The sequence below is a fragment of the Lampris incognitus genome, chromosome 1, assembly GCF_029633865.1.
Source record: "Lampris incognitus isolate fLamInc1 chromosome 1, fLamInc1.hap2, whole genome shotgun sequence".
NCBI classification, from domain to species: domain Eukaryota; kingdom Metazoa; phylum Chordata; class Actinopteri; order Lampriformes; family Lampridae; genus Lampris; species Lampris incognitus.
The window spans coordinates 10,110,307-10,123,869 of NC_079211.1; the positions used below are offsets into that span (position 1 = coordinate 10,110,307).

Consider the following 13,563-nt stretch of genomic DNA (forward strand, 5'->3'; position numbering starts at 1 on the left):
GTCTTTTTTCCTGTGGGTTGTTAAAATTGCCCTCTCAGAGAAAATGTTTGATGTTTCTAGTTTTTTATTCATACATATTTATATATTTCTTGATGACAACTGGGAGACATGGCCCCCACTCATCTTCTTGGCCAAGTACCTTGAAAAATAAAGCTGATCACAATGCAGACAAGGAGAAGTCATTTAAATTCCGGGTGTAAATGCAAACAGTGGGATCAGATTGTTCATTATCTAGCTAGTCTGTCAATGTTCTCATGTTTTTGAGCTAACACATCTAGATGTAGCTCACATGTTTAATACCGGTTGTATGACCACCAGTACCATACTCATCAGACTGTAGCTTCACTATATTCTGTCTCTCTGTCTTCCTTTCTCTCTCTATATCTGTATCTCTCTCTGTCTGTCTCTCTCTCTCTCTCTGTATCTCTGTCTGTCTTCCCCCCGTATCTGTATCTCTCTCTGTTTCTCTCTCTCTGTATCTGTTTCTCTCTGTCTGTCTGTCTCTCTCTCTCTGTATCTCTCTCTCTCTCTCTCTCTCTCTCTCTCTCTCTGTCTCTGTATCTGTATCGCTCTCTGTCTGTCTCTCCACCCCTGTATCTGTACCTCTCTCTGTCTGCCCCCACCCCCGTATCTGTATCTCTCTGTCTCTCTCTCTCTGTACCTCTATCACTTTCTGTCTGTCTGTCTGTCTCTGTATCTGTATCTCTCTGTCTCTCTCTCTCTGTACCTCTATCACTTTCTGTCTGTCTGTCTGTCTCTGTATCTGTATCTCTCTGTCTGTCCCCCCCCCCGCCTCCATATCTGTAGCTCTCTCTATCTCTCTCTCAGTTCGATTTAATGATGCTTTATTGGCATGACTGCATTCATTACAGTGTTGCCAAAGCAGGTGACATTGAAATAGGTTAATAGAGTATTCAAAAAAATGATAATAAATGGACAAAGGAATAGGTAGAACTGGTAGAAATATAGAATAGTATTTGAACAGTAGTTGGAACAGTAATTGACAGTGTTTTGGTCACTCACCGACCCTTCGGCTATGACATTCTGACACATATTGTGTGTGACCTTTGGCCCTCTTCTAAAATAAGTGGCCATTGTTCTTTCTCATTCAGGAATAGAAAATTTGGAATCTGGTTTTAAAATTTCCCCTGGTATTTTCCCTTATGTTCTGGAATTTCTCACAATTTAGGAGGAAGTGCATCTCTGTCTTGACCTCACCTGCCGTGCGGTGACCACATATTCTTTGCTCTTTTGGTAGCCAAGATTTTGTGTGTCTGCCCTTTTCAATGGCTAGATTGTGGTCACTGAGCCTGTACTTGGTAAGGATGTGTCTGTGCTGACCATCTCTTGACAGTGGACAGATAGTCAGCCAATTTATATTCTCTTTTTAGGGCCCGATAACGTTCTAATTTGTGTTGTAATTTGGTTTCTATGTCCCAGTGTTCCAAATATGAGTTTTTGCATTGTTTGATGATTCGGCTTACTCTAATCTGTGGTTGGTTAGCAGTGCTAGTCTGAAACTCATCTATGTTAGTGGTTACAGGGTTAGTTAGTTTCACAACCAGATGACTGAGGGGACTCTTTTTGGGGCTTAGCTCTTGGATTTGGAGTGCTTTAAACTGCAATGGGTCACAGGGACTTGATTTAAGGTGCATCCATAATTTAAGTGATCTTTTTTGGATATTTATTATTAATGGGAAACGGCTTAGTTCTGCCCTGCATGCATTTGTTGGTGTTTTTCTTTGTACATTTAGCAATTTTCGACAGAATTCTGCATGCAGGGCTTCTATTGGATGTTTGTCCTGTCTAGTGTAGTCTTACTGACTGAGTAGACCCCATACTTCACTTCCTGCAATGGTGCAGGATGACACTGTCAAAGATTTTGGACCAGATTTTGATTGGGATGTCTATTTTAGAGAATTTTCTTTTTATTGCATAGAAAGCTCTTCGGGCTATCTCTTTAAGTGCGTTCACTGCCAGACCAAAGCTTCTCGAGGCACTGATTTTCAGTCCCAGGTCATCATAATTTCACGTGTGTTCTAGGGCGGCGTTACTTAGAGTAAATAGGTGTCTACTTTCCTGGGCTTCTTCTGGAAGATCGTAATTTTTATCTTTTTTAAATTTACTGCCAGGGCCCAGTTCTGGCAGTATTTCTCTAGCAGACCCTGTTCTGTGGGTGACAGCAGCACCAGGTCATCAGCATAGAGCAAGAATTTAACTTGTGTTGTTTAGGGTGGGGCCAGGAGCTGCAGATTGTTCCAGTAACACTGCTGTCTCTCTCTGTATCTCTTACTCTCTGTCTGTATCTGTATCTCTATCCGTCTGTCTGTCTCTCTCTGAACATGAGAGTTTGACACCGCTTCCGGTGTGGGAAGATGACGGCATGAATTCACATTCGCAGCGGCCTCACCGAGTACTGGTGTGGGAAGATGGTGGCGCGAATTCACATTTGCGGCGGCCTCACCCAGCACCGTCGATGCAGTGTGTTTGTCTACGTCTGCATTTAAGTTTCTGTCTTCGTTTGTTGGCTGGGAGAGCTGCCGCTGGATCGGCTGCGAGAGCTTGGTCTGCTGCGCTGTGGGCCCAGGGACCGCGGCCTTGCCCAGAGCTGCACCCGAGGAGGTAACACCGAGGGCGGTCTGAAAGGACGCAGAAGCGGGGCCGGCTAAGCTAACTGCTAGCCTATGCAGACCGGCAGTTCTGATAACACTGAGGGCGGTCTGGCAGCGGCCTCACCTGGTTTTGGCTGTGGTGTTTTTGATGTCGTCTTGTGGAGTGCCGGGGAGGTGTGTCAAGGGTGTCTGGCTGGGAGAGCTGGCGCTGGATCGGCTGGGAGGGCTTGGTCTGTTTCGTTCGGTTGCCATAGGGACCACGGCCCCTGCCTGGAGCTGCACTCGAGGAGGAAACATGGAGGGCGGTCTACCAGGACGCGTAATCAGGGACGGCTAGGCTAACTGCTAGCCCATGCAGATTGGCGGTTCCGACAGTAATCCTGGCTGGCGTTTGTTCCCTTGGACAGTGATTTTTTTTCTCCTTTGTTTAGTTTGGATATATGTGTTAGTTTGAACATGTGTGTTTTAGTAGTTCTTGAATGTGTTTTTGTCTGTGTGTTGCACTGCTGTGGGCTGGGGGAGACAGCATTTCGTTTCGTTTCATGTGCGTGGGTACATGGGGTGGAATGACAAATAAAGCCTCCCTTTCTGTATTTGTCTCCCCTTCTCTCTCTGTATCTGTATCTCGCTCTCTCTCTCTCTCTGTTTGTAGCTGGGGCTCGGGGGCTGACCTGTGGGGGTCAGAGGGAGACTCGCGTTACGGGAAACCTCGAATCGACGACGGGATGCTGGAAGTGGTTGGAGTGACGGGAGTCGTTCACATGGTGGGTTGCCGTGGTAACGGGGAGATAGGGCTAGAGACGGACAGGGAGACAGGCTAAGTGAACAGGGCGGGTAGATGGATAACAGCAGGGAGATTGGAAGCCACGGGCTGGTACAAGTCTTTCTTGCCATCGGACATGTTGGTAAGGTTTCTGTGCTGATTGTTCAGGTCATTTTGGCCCCATATTCTACACATTTAGCTGTCTGATTCTATAATGATACAGTGAATATTAGACGAAACCTTCAGTTGTGAAATAGATAGAGGGTTTTTGTGAAACTTTATATCTATTTAAGTGTGTTGTTGTAGCAGATGAATAGTTTGAATATATCAGCAAAAACAATGCAGCGGAGCCGATGAGGGCAAAATCAGTACAGCACGAATGTAGTGGAAACTGTAAAGAAAAACTGTCTGTCTGTCTGTCTGTCTGTGTGACTTTTTGTCTGTTTGCCTGTATATCTTGCCTGTCTGTCTGACCATCTGTCTTACAGTTTTTTTGCCTGCCTGACTATTTATCACTAATTGTTTGCTCTTTTTATCTGTCTGACCATCTGTCTGTTCTTACTGTCCGACTGACTATCTGCCTGGCTGACTGTCCATCTATCTACTGTGTGTGTGTGTGTGTGTGTGTGTGTGTGTGTGTCTGTGTGTGTGTGTGTGTGTGTGTGTGTGTGTGTGTGTGTGTGTGTTCTGCTCCTGCTCAGGGTCAGGTGCAGAGTGGGATGCGGTCTGGGATCCGCATTGCTCAAGGGAACTACATCAGGATTACAGTGACCAAATCCATCCCAGTCCAGGTGGATGGGGAGCCCTGGATCCAAGCCCCGGGCCACATCATCATCTCTGCTGCCGGCCCCAAGGTGCGCCATGTGTGTGTGTGTGTGAGTGTGTGTGTGCGCGCTCATGCGTGAATTCAGTCACACAGACATCATCATCATCATTAATGAGGAGGTTGTGGAGGAGAGGGTGCTCAAACAGCCAATCAGCAGAGAGAATGGCCCAGGGTGGCACGGGAGAGGGACATTTATGTAGCTACCTTCCTAAGTATCTGGAGGTGAATATGTATTCTGGTATATTCTCGTGCTCTCGTGTTGTTTGGTTTTGTCTCTAGCTCTAAAATCCAGAAATAATGCAATTTTATTTTTTATTTTAGACCCAATCGTTTTTAATTAAAAGCCTAAGATGAGGTCTGTAGTCAACACAAGGTTGTAAGATTTGGATGTTTTGTGTGAAATAAAATCACTAGACCTCAATTATGTGAATTTAGAAGCATTTCTATGGTATAGAAAAGAATCCATCCGTGCATTATCTGAACCACTTATCCTGCTCTCTGGGTCGCGGGGATGCTGAAGCCTATTCCAGCAGTCATTTGCTAACAAATGGTTATCTATCGTATGTAACTCTGGCACATTGATTAGGCTAATGACAGCTTTTTAGTCATGTCAATGATATTTACATTTGAAAACTTGTAAACGCAGTTGTCTAAGGTTATCACAGGGGCGTCCAGGTAGCGTAGCGGTCTATTCCGTTGCCTGCCAACACGGGGATTGCTGGTTCGAATCCCCATTGTTACCTCCGGCCTGGTCTGGCGTCCCTACAGACAGTTGGCCGTGTCTGCGGGTAGGAAGCTGGATGTGGGTATGTGTCCTGGTCGCTGCACTAGCGCCGCCTCTGGTTGGTCGGGGCGCCTGTTCGGGGGGAAGGGGGAACTGGGGGGATATAGCGTGATCCTCCCATGCACTACGTCCCCCTGGCGAAACTCCTCACTGTCAGGTGAAAAGAAGCGGCTGGCGACTCCACATGTATCGGAGGAGGTATGTGGTAGTCTGCAGCCCTTCTCGGATCGGCAGAGGGGGTGGAGCAGCGACCGGAATGGCTCGGACAATAGAGTAATTAGCCAGATACAATTTGGGTGAAAAAGGGGGAAAAGTTAAAATCAAAAAGGAAAATAAAGGTTATCACGTCAAACAAGATGTTCAAATGTCTAGAATTGTCTTGAGCACAGACCTTATTTCAAGCTTTTAACCGAAACCCAATTCATTCTTCCCATAGCGACAGGGCCACCGGAACCCATAGTAGAGCTTACTCCCAGGTTGGCCATTAAAAAAAAAAAAAAAATCATCCCCCGAACACCACTGCTCCTCCTTTAGGTTTGTCGGATTTTATTTCTTTCTTTTTTTTTATATATATATATATATATTCCTCTGTCTGTAGGTTCGGATGTTGAGGAAGTCGAAGCAAAAACAGAAGAAGCAGGCTGCAGTCATGAGGGACGGCTGGTCTGAGAGCCCCTCTTCACGAGATGGAGGAAACTGACGCCTGTGACCAATAGATTTCCTGGATTATCCTGATCGCTGCTGTAGCTGGAGAGCCATCTTGTCTCTCACAGAGAGATGTGGCCCCGGGAGTCTGTGATTTCACATGTAGAGCCTCTCAGATGGTTGTAGCTAGCACTGACAGGCTGTAGACTGATGTAAAAGGTGGGTTAACTTAACATTCTCCACCTGCTGGTAGTTAGTCCTGAATGGCCTTGAGTTGAGCTGGTTTGGCTTGGTAGGGATCAGTTTTTTTCCCTGCTGCCCTAGAATTTACCAACTGGAATAATCAGAAAAATAATGGTTAACATTTGGCACTTAAAACTTAGCTTCTAACATGTATTTACCTTGTAAAAACTGTGATCAGATTTGTACATTGATAGAACAGGGTTCCTACAGGTCTGGAAATGTGGGCGTACTTGTCGAAAGTTGAGGTTTCATGATATCCAAGTTTTGGAGTTGCACTGGGGATGCGGAAACATACGGAAAAGAAATTGTTCCACTCTCTTTATGGACATGATTATACCTTTTAAATCGCTGTGGACCACCTGTCATTCGATATATTGTGATATTCAATGTCGTGAAGAATACTTTTCAGCTATACAGTAATCGGACCTCATTGGCTGTCCCATGGTGATATTAGTTGCAGTGTAGAACAATATTCAGCTATGACGTGTTGTGATCAGGTTGATGGTCATATTGTGACATTTGGTGGTGATACGGTCTAGCCATGAGTCCTATTGCTCAGCCACTTTCAACAGACACGATCCCGAACGTCGGCCGAAATCTTGAAATCCAGTCAAGTCTGGGATTGTGAGATGAAGACTGCATGAGGAGTCCTGTGATGAAGCGATGCTTAAGTAACCAGATGGTTCATGTTATTAATATGACAAAATATTATCACGTAGCATAATTTAGTAGAAGTCTCCCCGGTGCAGAAGGGACTTCCCCCCCCTTTCTCCTTGGTGATAAATCTTTTAGTAACTTGTCGGTCTGCCAGACCACAAAATACAGTGATAATATTGTAGTGAAGCTCGCCAAAGCATCTGGCCTTGCAACATCACACACAAAACTCATTGCTCATCCAAAACCACAGCAAACCAGTGTTATATGGAGCCAATTAATCTGCTGGCAGTCACAGCCGAAGTACAACTAATAGAACACATCCAAAAAGTAATCTGGAAAACAACTGGAAACGCACAGAATAACTAAGGGGCTTTTGGACTGTTTACCCTCCGAGGCGGGGAGTTAATGATTAGTTTTGTCTATGCGGAACAGTAGATGGTGATTTCTCAAAATACACGCCAGTTATGGCTCGATGTTTGTGACGGTGGGTTATCGTCTAATGTGGCTGATCAGTACGACAGACTGACCGGCTGCACTCCGAGTTCAGCTAAGCATTCGCTTGGTGGCTGTTGGTCATCTTTTTGTTGGACGTTTTCCCTCCCTTTTTCTCCCCAATTATACCCGGCCAATTACCCCACTCTTCCAAGCCGTCCCGCTCGCTGCTCCACCCCCTCTGCTGATCCGGGAAGGGCTGCAGACTACCACATGCCTCCTCCGATACATGTGGAGTCGCCAGCCGCTTCTTGTCACCTGACAGTGAGGAGTTTCATCAGAGGGATGTAGCGCATGGGAGGATCACGCTACCCCCCCCCCCCCGAACAGGTGCCCCGACTGACCAGAGGAGGCGCTACTGCAGCGACCAGGACACATACCCACATCTGGCTTCCCACCCGCAGACACGGCCAATTGTGTCTGCAGGGACACCCGACCAAGCCAGAGGAAACATGGAGATTCGAATCGGCGATCCCCGTGTTGGTAGGCAACGGAATAGACCGCTGCGCTACCCGGACGCCCGTGGCTGTTGATCATTTATCAGTGTGTCGCCGTCCGTCCACCGCAGTCTGGTAGCCACTGGTTCCCAGTTTGGATAGAAACAGACGGTGGGGTTGCCCAGCACAGAGCCTTCCCTGGTCTAGGAGCACCATCCATCGCCAAATACACAAATTCCTGGCCTCTATGTACCCATTAGCTCCTCCTTTTAACCCTCAGCCGGTCCCCTTAGTAGTGTAAGCCTTGAAGGATATGACTCCTGCTCGAGCCATTCAAGAGTCTTAATGTGAAGGGAGGAAGGTGCTTGTGATGGACTTAGAAGATGAACTTTTGATTCATCCGTCTCCTCAGTAAAACCTCCAGAAAATGTTTAAGTCTCATTTTGGTAGATGCTGTATTTCTTTGTCCTTTTTGCGTTTCTCTGCGGGTAGAGAAAGTGCTGCAACACCTTGGGGGTTGTCAGGAAGACTCTTTGTGGAAAGTACACAGCGGCCTGTCTTGGAATGTTGCTTCGTGTTCCATAGAGAAGTCGATATTTCGGAGGTATGAGGATTTTACTTGACTGCGTGTTTGTGGAGGGCCGGCCCAGTAGGTTGACATCACATCCTACACCAGACACAGTGTTATATCACAACTTCCTGTTGAGCCCTGACACCCAAGGTTTCTGTCTATAGGACACAATGGTGGACCAGTCAAAACCTTCAAAATGTAGCGACTAACTAGGGCTGAGAGAAGAATGGGACTTCTTAATGGTGGCCGGTAGAGAAGACCAACCAAACAGTCACATATAGAACTCGCTAACGTTTGACCGCTGTTCATTTTTCCCCACTGTTGAGGTTCATGTCTTCATCCCACAGAAACACACCGAGACATCTGTGACTGAAGGACACGTGGACGTCTCAGACAGGAACAGATTATCTGAGTGACGCAAAACATTCAGATTTTCGAATTGAAGCACAGTTTTCATTGGTTGTCTCTGGAATTTGAGCAAGAAGGATTTTGTAGTAAATATACCAGCTGGTGATGTAGCTACTGATGTATTTGTTCTGTGTAAATAGCCTCCTTTGTCGTTACATGGTGCTAGTCTGTAACAGCGCTGGATAATACTGCCCTGCGTTAGACCGGCCGGGGTCACAGATCGTGTTCAGTCAAAGCCTTCAACCCACGAGGATGTTCTCGCCAGGTGCATAGACAGGAGGAGGTGCAGGGAGCCGTTGTATGTGCACCATCTCCCGTGGCTAGCTTAGTTTACTTCAGTAGAAGTTGTCTGCTTTGAAAGACCAAAGATCTGAGAACTTGTCTTGTGTCTCTCCTTGGTAGAAGTCCTTCCTCACGTATATATCCTGCGTTAGTACTGTGTACAGTAATAGCCTTTGCAGAAGTCCTCCTGTAAGTGGTCACCGTGCTTGAGTGTTGGACACACTTCCTTCCTCGATGATTAAACGAGTGTTTCTTCACCAGCTCGATGCCGGTCAGTTTAGTGTAAATCTGATGGCTGAACAACTCTTTAAGGGTGGGGCCAACCCGCCGCTGTAGAAAGTGGGACTTCTACAACCGCTCAGACTCCCCTCACATGGGAGACTGTTTGGCGGCATGTTTCCTGTAGTACACCGTGTGTACTCACTAGTGCATAGTTTAAACTGTATATATATATCAGATACTGTCGACAGTGTTTATTTCGTGCATGAATTACCGCGGTTCTGCTTCGTCTCTTCATATCCGTCCATAATGGCAGATTTGAAAGCTGGCGTTCTCCACGGGCCCGTCATGAGGTGCCAGTCTCTTGTCCGCCGGCGCCGTTCTGCTGGGGGCTTCTTGTCCCTCAAACTGACAACATGCTGGTAATTCTGCCAAGTGCTACTCATGCCATGGAAATGCTAGCAGCTCCAAAGATGATAGTGAGAGAGGGTCACCACATTGTGTAAGATGCTGACAGCGACCAGGCCGGTGTCAGCAGCACCCCTGGTGGTAAAACGGGGCGGATCGTTGTGGAGGATTCGATGACATGTCATTTCGGTATCTAACGAGAACCGTCTGTGTGTAGCCCCTCACGTCTGTACAATAGTACCACACTAAGAACTGCGTAACAATGCCTCAATGCCACAAGGTACTTTTTTTTTTCCCCTGTTGAACGAATGTTGCAGATGTGTGTTTGCGTTAGTTGTGCCTGTAGATGTGCGTCTGCCCTCCGCACCACAAACCCCCCTCGGCCCTGAGCTCCACTTAGTGCCTCATAGAAACGTTTCTACAACCTCAGTGCTTTGACCCGTGTGTGTCAGGTCATGGTCAACTGTCTGTTAGCTTGTCTGTGAGTGTGTGTGTGTGTGTGTGTGTGTGTGTGTGTGTGTGTGTGTGTGTGTGTGTTCTCTCCTGCCCATGTGGTGGTGTGTGCATGTGTGTATGTGTGTGTGTCTTTGCTGCGGTGGTGTATGTGTGTGCGTGTGTGTGTGTGTGTCTTTGCTGTCCATGCATTGGTGTGTGTGTGTGTGTGTGTGTGTGTGTGTGTGTGTGTGTGTGAATGAGTGTGTCTTTGCTGTGGTGGTGTGTGTGTGTGTGTCTGTGTGTCTTAATCTCGGCGTTTCCAGACCCCGATGAACTGATGTGTCTCGAGAGCTCGGAGCTCAGCAGTTAGATTTTTTTTGTTTTTTTCTCATCAGCCGTAAATGAAGAAATATTATTTTTACTTGAGTTTTTATTGATTTTTAACGTCAAACTAAATAGATATGTATATTTTTGCAGACATTTTGTTTTAGTTTGAATTGTAAACCTTTAACTGTAAATTGCACTAATTGTTTCAAACAAATGCTTTGAGGTGTAATGTTTGGTTTACTATGAATGTTGTCACAACTAAATCTATAGTATAGACATATATATATATATATATATATATATATATATATATACATGTCTAAATGACTAAATCAAAAGATGTTAAATGAAAAAAGTAATATGTATTTAATCATAATAAACCTAGTAAACTAAATGTCTTGTTTCATGTCATTCTTTACCGAGGGGCAGGTTTTGGAGTGACGTCACCGGGTGTGGGCGGGGCCAAGCGGTTGGCCTGATGTAAGGACCTGCATGAACTCACCATAGGTCCATTATAACAGCTTTCAGCCACCTCCGTGTAAAAGGAAACCACACTTTAGGGGAGCAAATTTAAAATGGCAGGGACACATCCATCTTTTATGAAGAGACATCTAACAAAGGGGGCGTCCGGGTGGTGTAACGGTCTATTCCATTGCCTACCAACATGGGGATCGCTGGTTCGAATCCCCGCGTTACCTCTGGCTTGGTCGGACGTCCCTAAAGACACAATTGGCCGTGTCTGCGGGTGGGTGTATGTCCTGGTCGCTGTACTAGCGCCTCCTCTGGTCGGTCGGAGCGCCTGTTCTGGGGGGGAGGGGGAACTGGTGGGAATGGTGTGATCCTCCCACGCACTACATCCCCCCCTGGCGAAAGTCCTCACTGTCAGGTGAAAAGAAGCGGCTGGCGACTCCACATGTATCGGAGGAGGCATGTGGTAGCCTCAGCCCTCCCCGGATCGGCAGAGGGGGTGGAGCAGCGACCGGGATGGCTCGAAAGAGTGGAGTAATTGGCCGGGTATAATTGTTGCAAAAAAGAGGAGGGGAAGAGACATCTAATAATCCAACGAGGTGGATGGTGTGATGAGTTTCCAGAGACAGTAACTGGGATGGGGGAGGGCAGTGTAGTCTGCAGAGTGTGGTATCTTGGGCATGTTTTCTTTCTGTCCATCCATCCATCCATCCATTATCCAAACAACTTATCCCATTCTCAGGGTCGCGGGGATGCTGGAGCCTATCCCAGCAGTCATTGGACGGCAGGCGGGGCGACACCCTCGACAGGCCGCCAGGCCATCGCAGGGCCGACACACACATTCACAGCTACTAGACAATTTATTATGGCCGATCCCCCTGGCCTACATGTCTTTGGACTGTGGGAGGAAACCGAAGCACCCGGAGGAAACCCACGCAGACATGGGGAGAACATGCAAACTCCACACAGGACGACCCGGGACGACCTCCAAGGTTGGACTACCGCGGGGCTGGAACCCAGGACCTTCTTGCTGTGAGGCGACCGCGCTAACCACTGCGCCACCGTGCCTTCTCTCTAAATTCACAAATTGTAACAAACACAATAGAAGGAGGAGGAGAAGGAGAGGGGGAAAGCATGTCCAGAGGCAGCTAGAGAGGAGGAAGGGTAGGCATGTGGAGGTGAGAGTTGGAACTTTGAATGTTGGCACTATGACTGGTAAAGGGAGAGAGCTGGCTGACATGATGGAAAGAAGAAAGGTAGGCATACTGTGTGTGCAAGAGACCAGGTGGAAGGGGAGTAAGGCCAGGAGTATCGGAGGTGGGTTCAAACTCTTCTACCATGGTGTGAATGGGAGGAGTAATGGGGTAGGGGTAATTTTGAAGGAAGAGTATGTCAAGAGCGTGCTGGAGGTGAAGAGAGTGTCAGACAGAGTGATGAGTATGAAGCTGGAAGTTGAAGGTTTATTGCTGAATGTTATCAGCGCATACACCCTGCAAGTTGGGTGTGAGATGGATGAAAAAGAAGAATTCTGGAGTGAGTTGGACGACATGGTGGAGAGGGTACCCAAGGAGGAGAGAGTGGTGATTGGAGCGGACTTCAATGGACATGTTGGTGAAGGGAACAGAGGTGATGAGGAGGTGATGGGAAGGTATGGAGTCAAGAAGAGAAATGTGGAAGGACAGATGGTGGTCGATTTTGCGAAAAGGATGGAAATGGCAGTGGTGAATACATATTTCAAGAAGAGGGAGGAACACAGGGTGACGTACAAGAGTGGAGGAAAGTGCACACAGGTGGACTATATCTTATGTAGAAGGCGCCATCTAAAAGGGATTGGAGACTGCAAGGTGGTGACAGGGGAGAACGTAGCTAGGCAGCATCGGATGGTGGTCTGTAGGATGACTTTGGAGACCAAGAAGAGGAAGCGAGTGAAGACACAGCCGAAGATCAAATGGTGGAAGTTGAAGAAGGAAGACTGATGTGTGGAGTTCAGGCAGGAGTTAAGACAGGCACTGGGTGGTAGTGAAGAGTTGCCAGATGGCTGGACAACCACTGCAGAAATAGTGAGGGAGACAGCTAGGAAGGTACTTGGTGTGTCATCAGGACAGAGGAAGGAAGACAAGGAGACCTGGTGGTGGAATGAGGAAGTACAGAAAATTATACAGAGGAAAAGGTTGGCAAAGAAGAAGTGGGATAGTCAGAGAGACGAAGAAAGTAGACAGGAGTACAAGGAGATGCAGCGTAAAGCGAAGAGAGAGGTGGCAAAGGCAAAGGAAAAGGCGTATGGTGAGTTGTATGACAGGTTAGACACTAAGGAAGGAGAAAAGGACTTGTACCGATTGGCTAGACAGAGGGACCGAGCTGCAAAGGATGTGCAGCAAGTTAGGGTGATCAAGGATAGAGATGGAAATGTGCTGACAAGCAAGGAGAGTGTGCTGAGAAGGTGGAAGGAGTACTTTGAGGGGCTGATGAATGAAGAAAATGAGAGAGAGAGAAGGTTGGATGGTGTAGGGATAGTGAATCAGGAAGTTCAGCGGATTAGCAAGGAGGAAGTGAGGGCAGCTATGAAGAGGATGAAGAATGGAAAGGCAGTTGGTCCTGATGACATACCTGTGGAGGCATGGAGATGTTTAGGAGAGATGGCAGTGGAGTTTTTAACTAGATTGTTTAACACAATCCTGGAAAGTGAGAGGATGCCTGAGGAGTGGAGAAGAAGCATACTGGTACCGATTTTCAAGAACAAGGGCGATGTGCAGAACTGTAACAACTACAGAGGTATAAAGTTGATCAGCCACAGCATGAAGATTTGGGAAAGATTAATACAAGCTAGGTTAAGAGGAGAGGTGATGATTAGCGAGCAGCAGTATGGTTTCATGCCACGAAAGAGCACCACAGATGCGATGTTTGCTTTGAGAATGTTGATTGAGAAGTATAGAGAAGGCCAGAAAGAGTTGCATTGTGTCTTTGTAGATTTAGAGAAAGCTTATGA

The 13,563-nt window shown here is 47.1% G+C and overlaps 1 protein-coding gene across 1 annotated transcript in view; it reads left to right on the plus strand.

The window, feature by feature from the left end:
- The window catches only part of LOC130115187 (diacylglycerol kinase theta), a 36,552-nt gene extending 29,921 nt beyond the window's left edge, over window positions 1-6,631 (plus strand). Inside the window, exons 21-23 of the mRNA XM_056282809.1 lie at window positions 3,265-3,376; window positions 4,077-4,229; window positions 5,584-6,631. Coding sequence (XP_056138784.1) covers window positions 3,265-3,376; window positions 4,077-4,229; window positions 5,584-5,685 — 367 coding nt within the window. The 3' untranslated portion in view covers window positions 5,686-6,631. The remainder of the gene's footprint in view (window positions 1-3,264; window positions 3,377-4,076; window positions 4,230-5,583) is intronic.
- The last annotated feature ends 6,932 nt before the right edge of the window (window positions 6,632-13,563 follow it).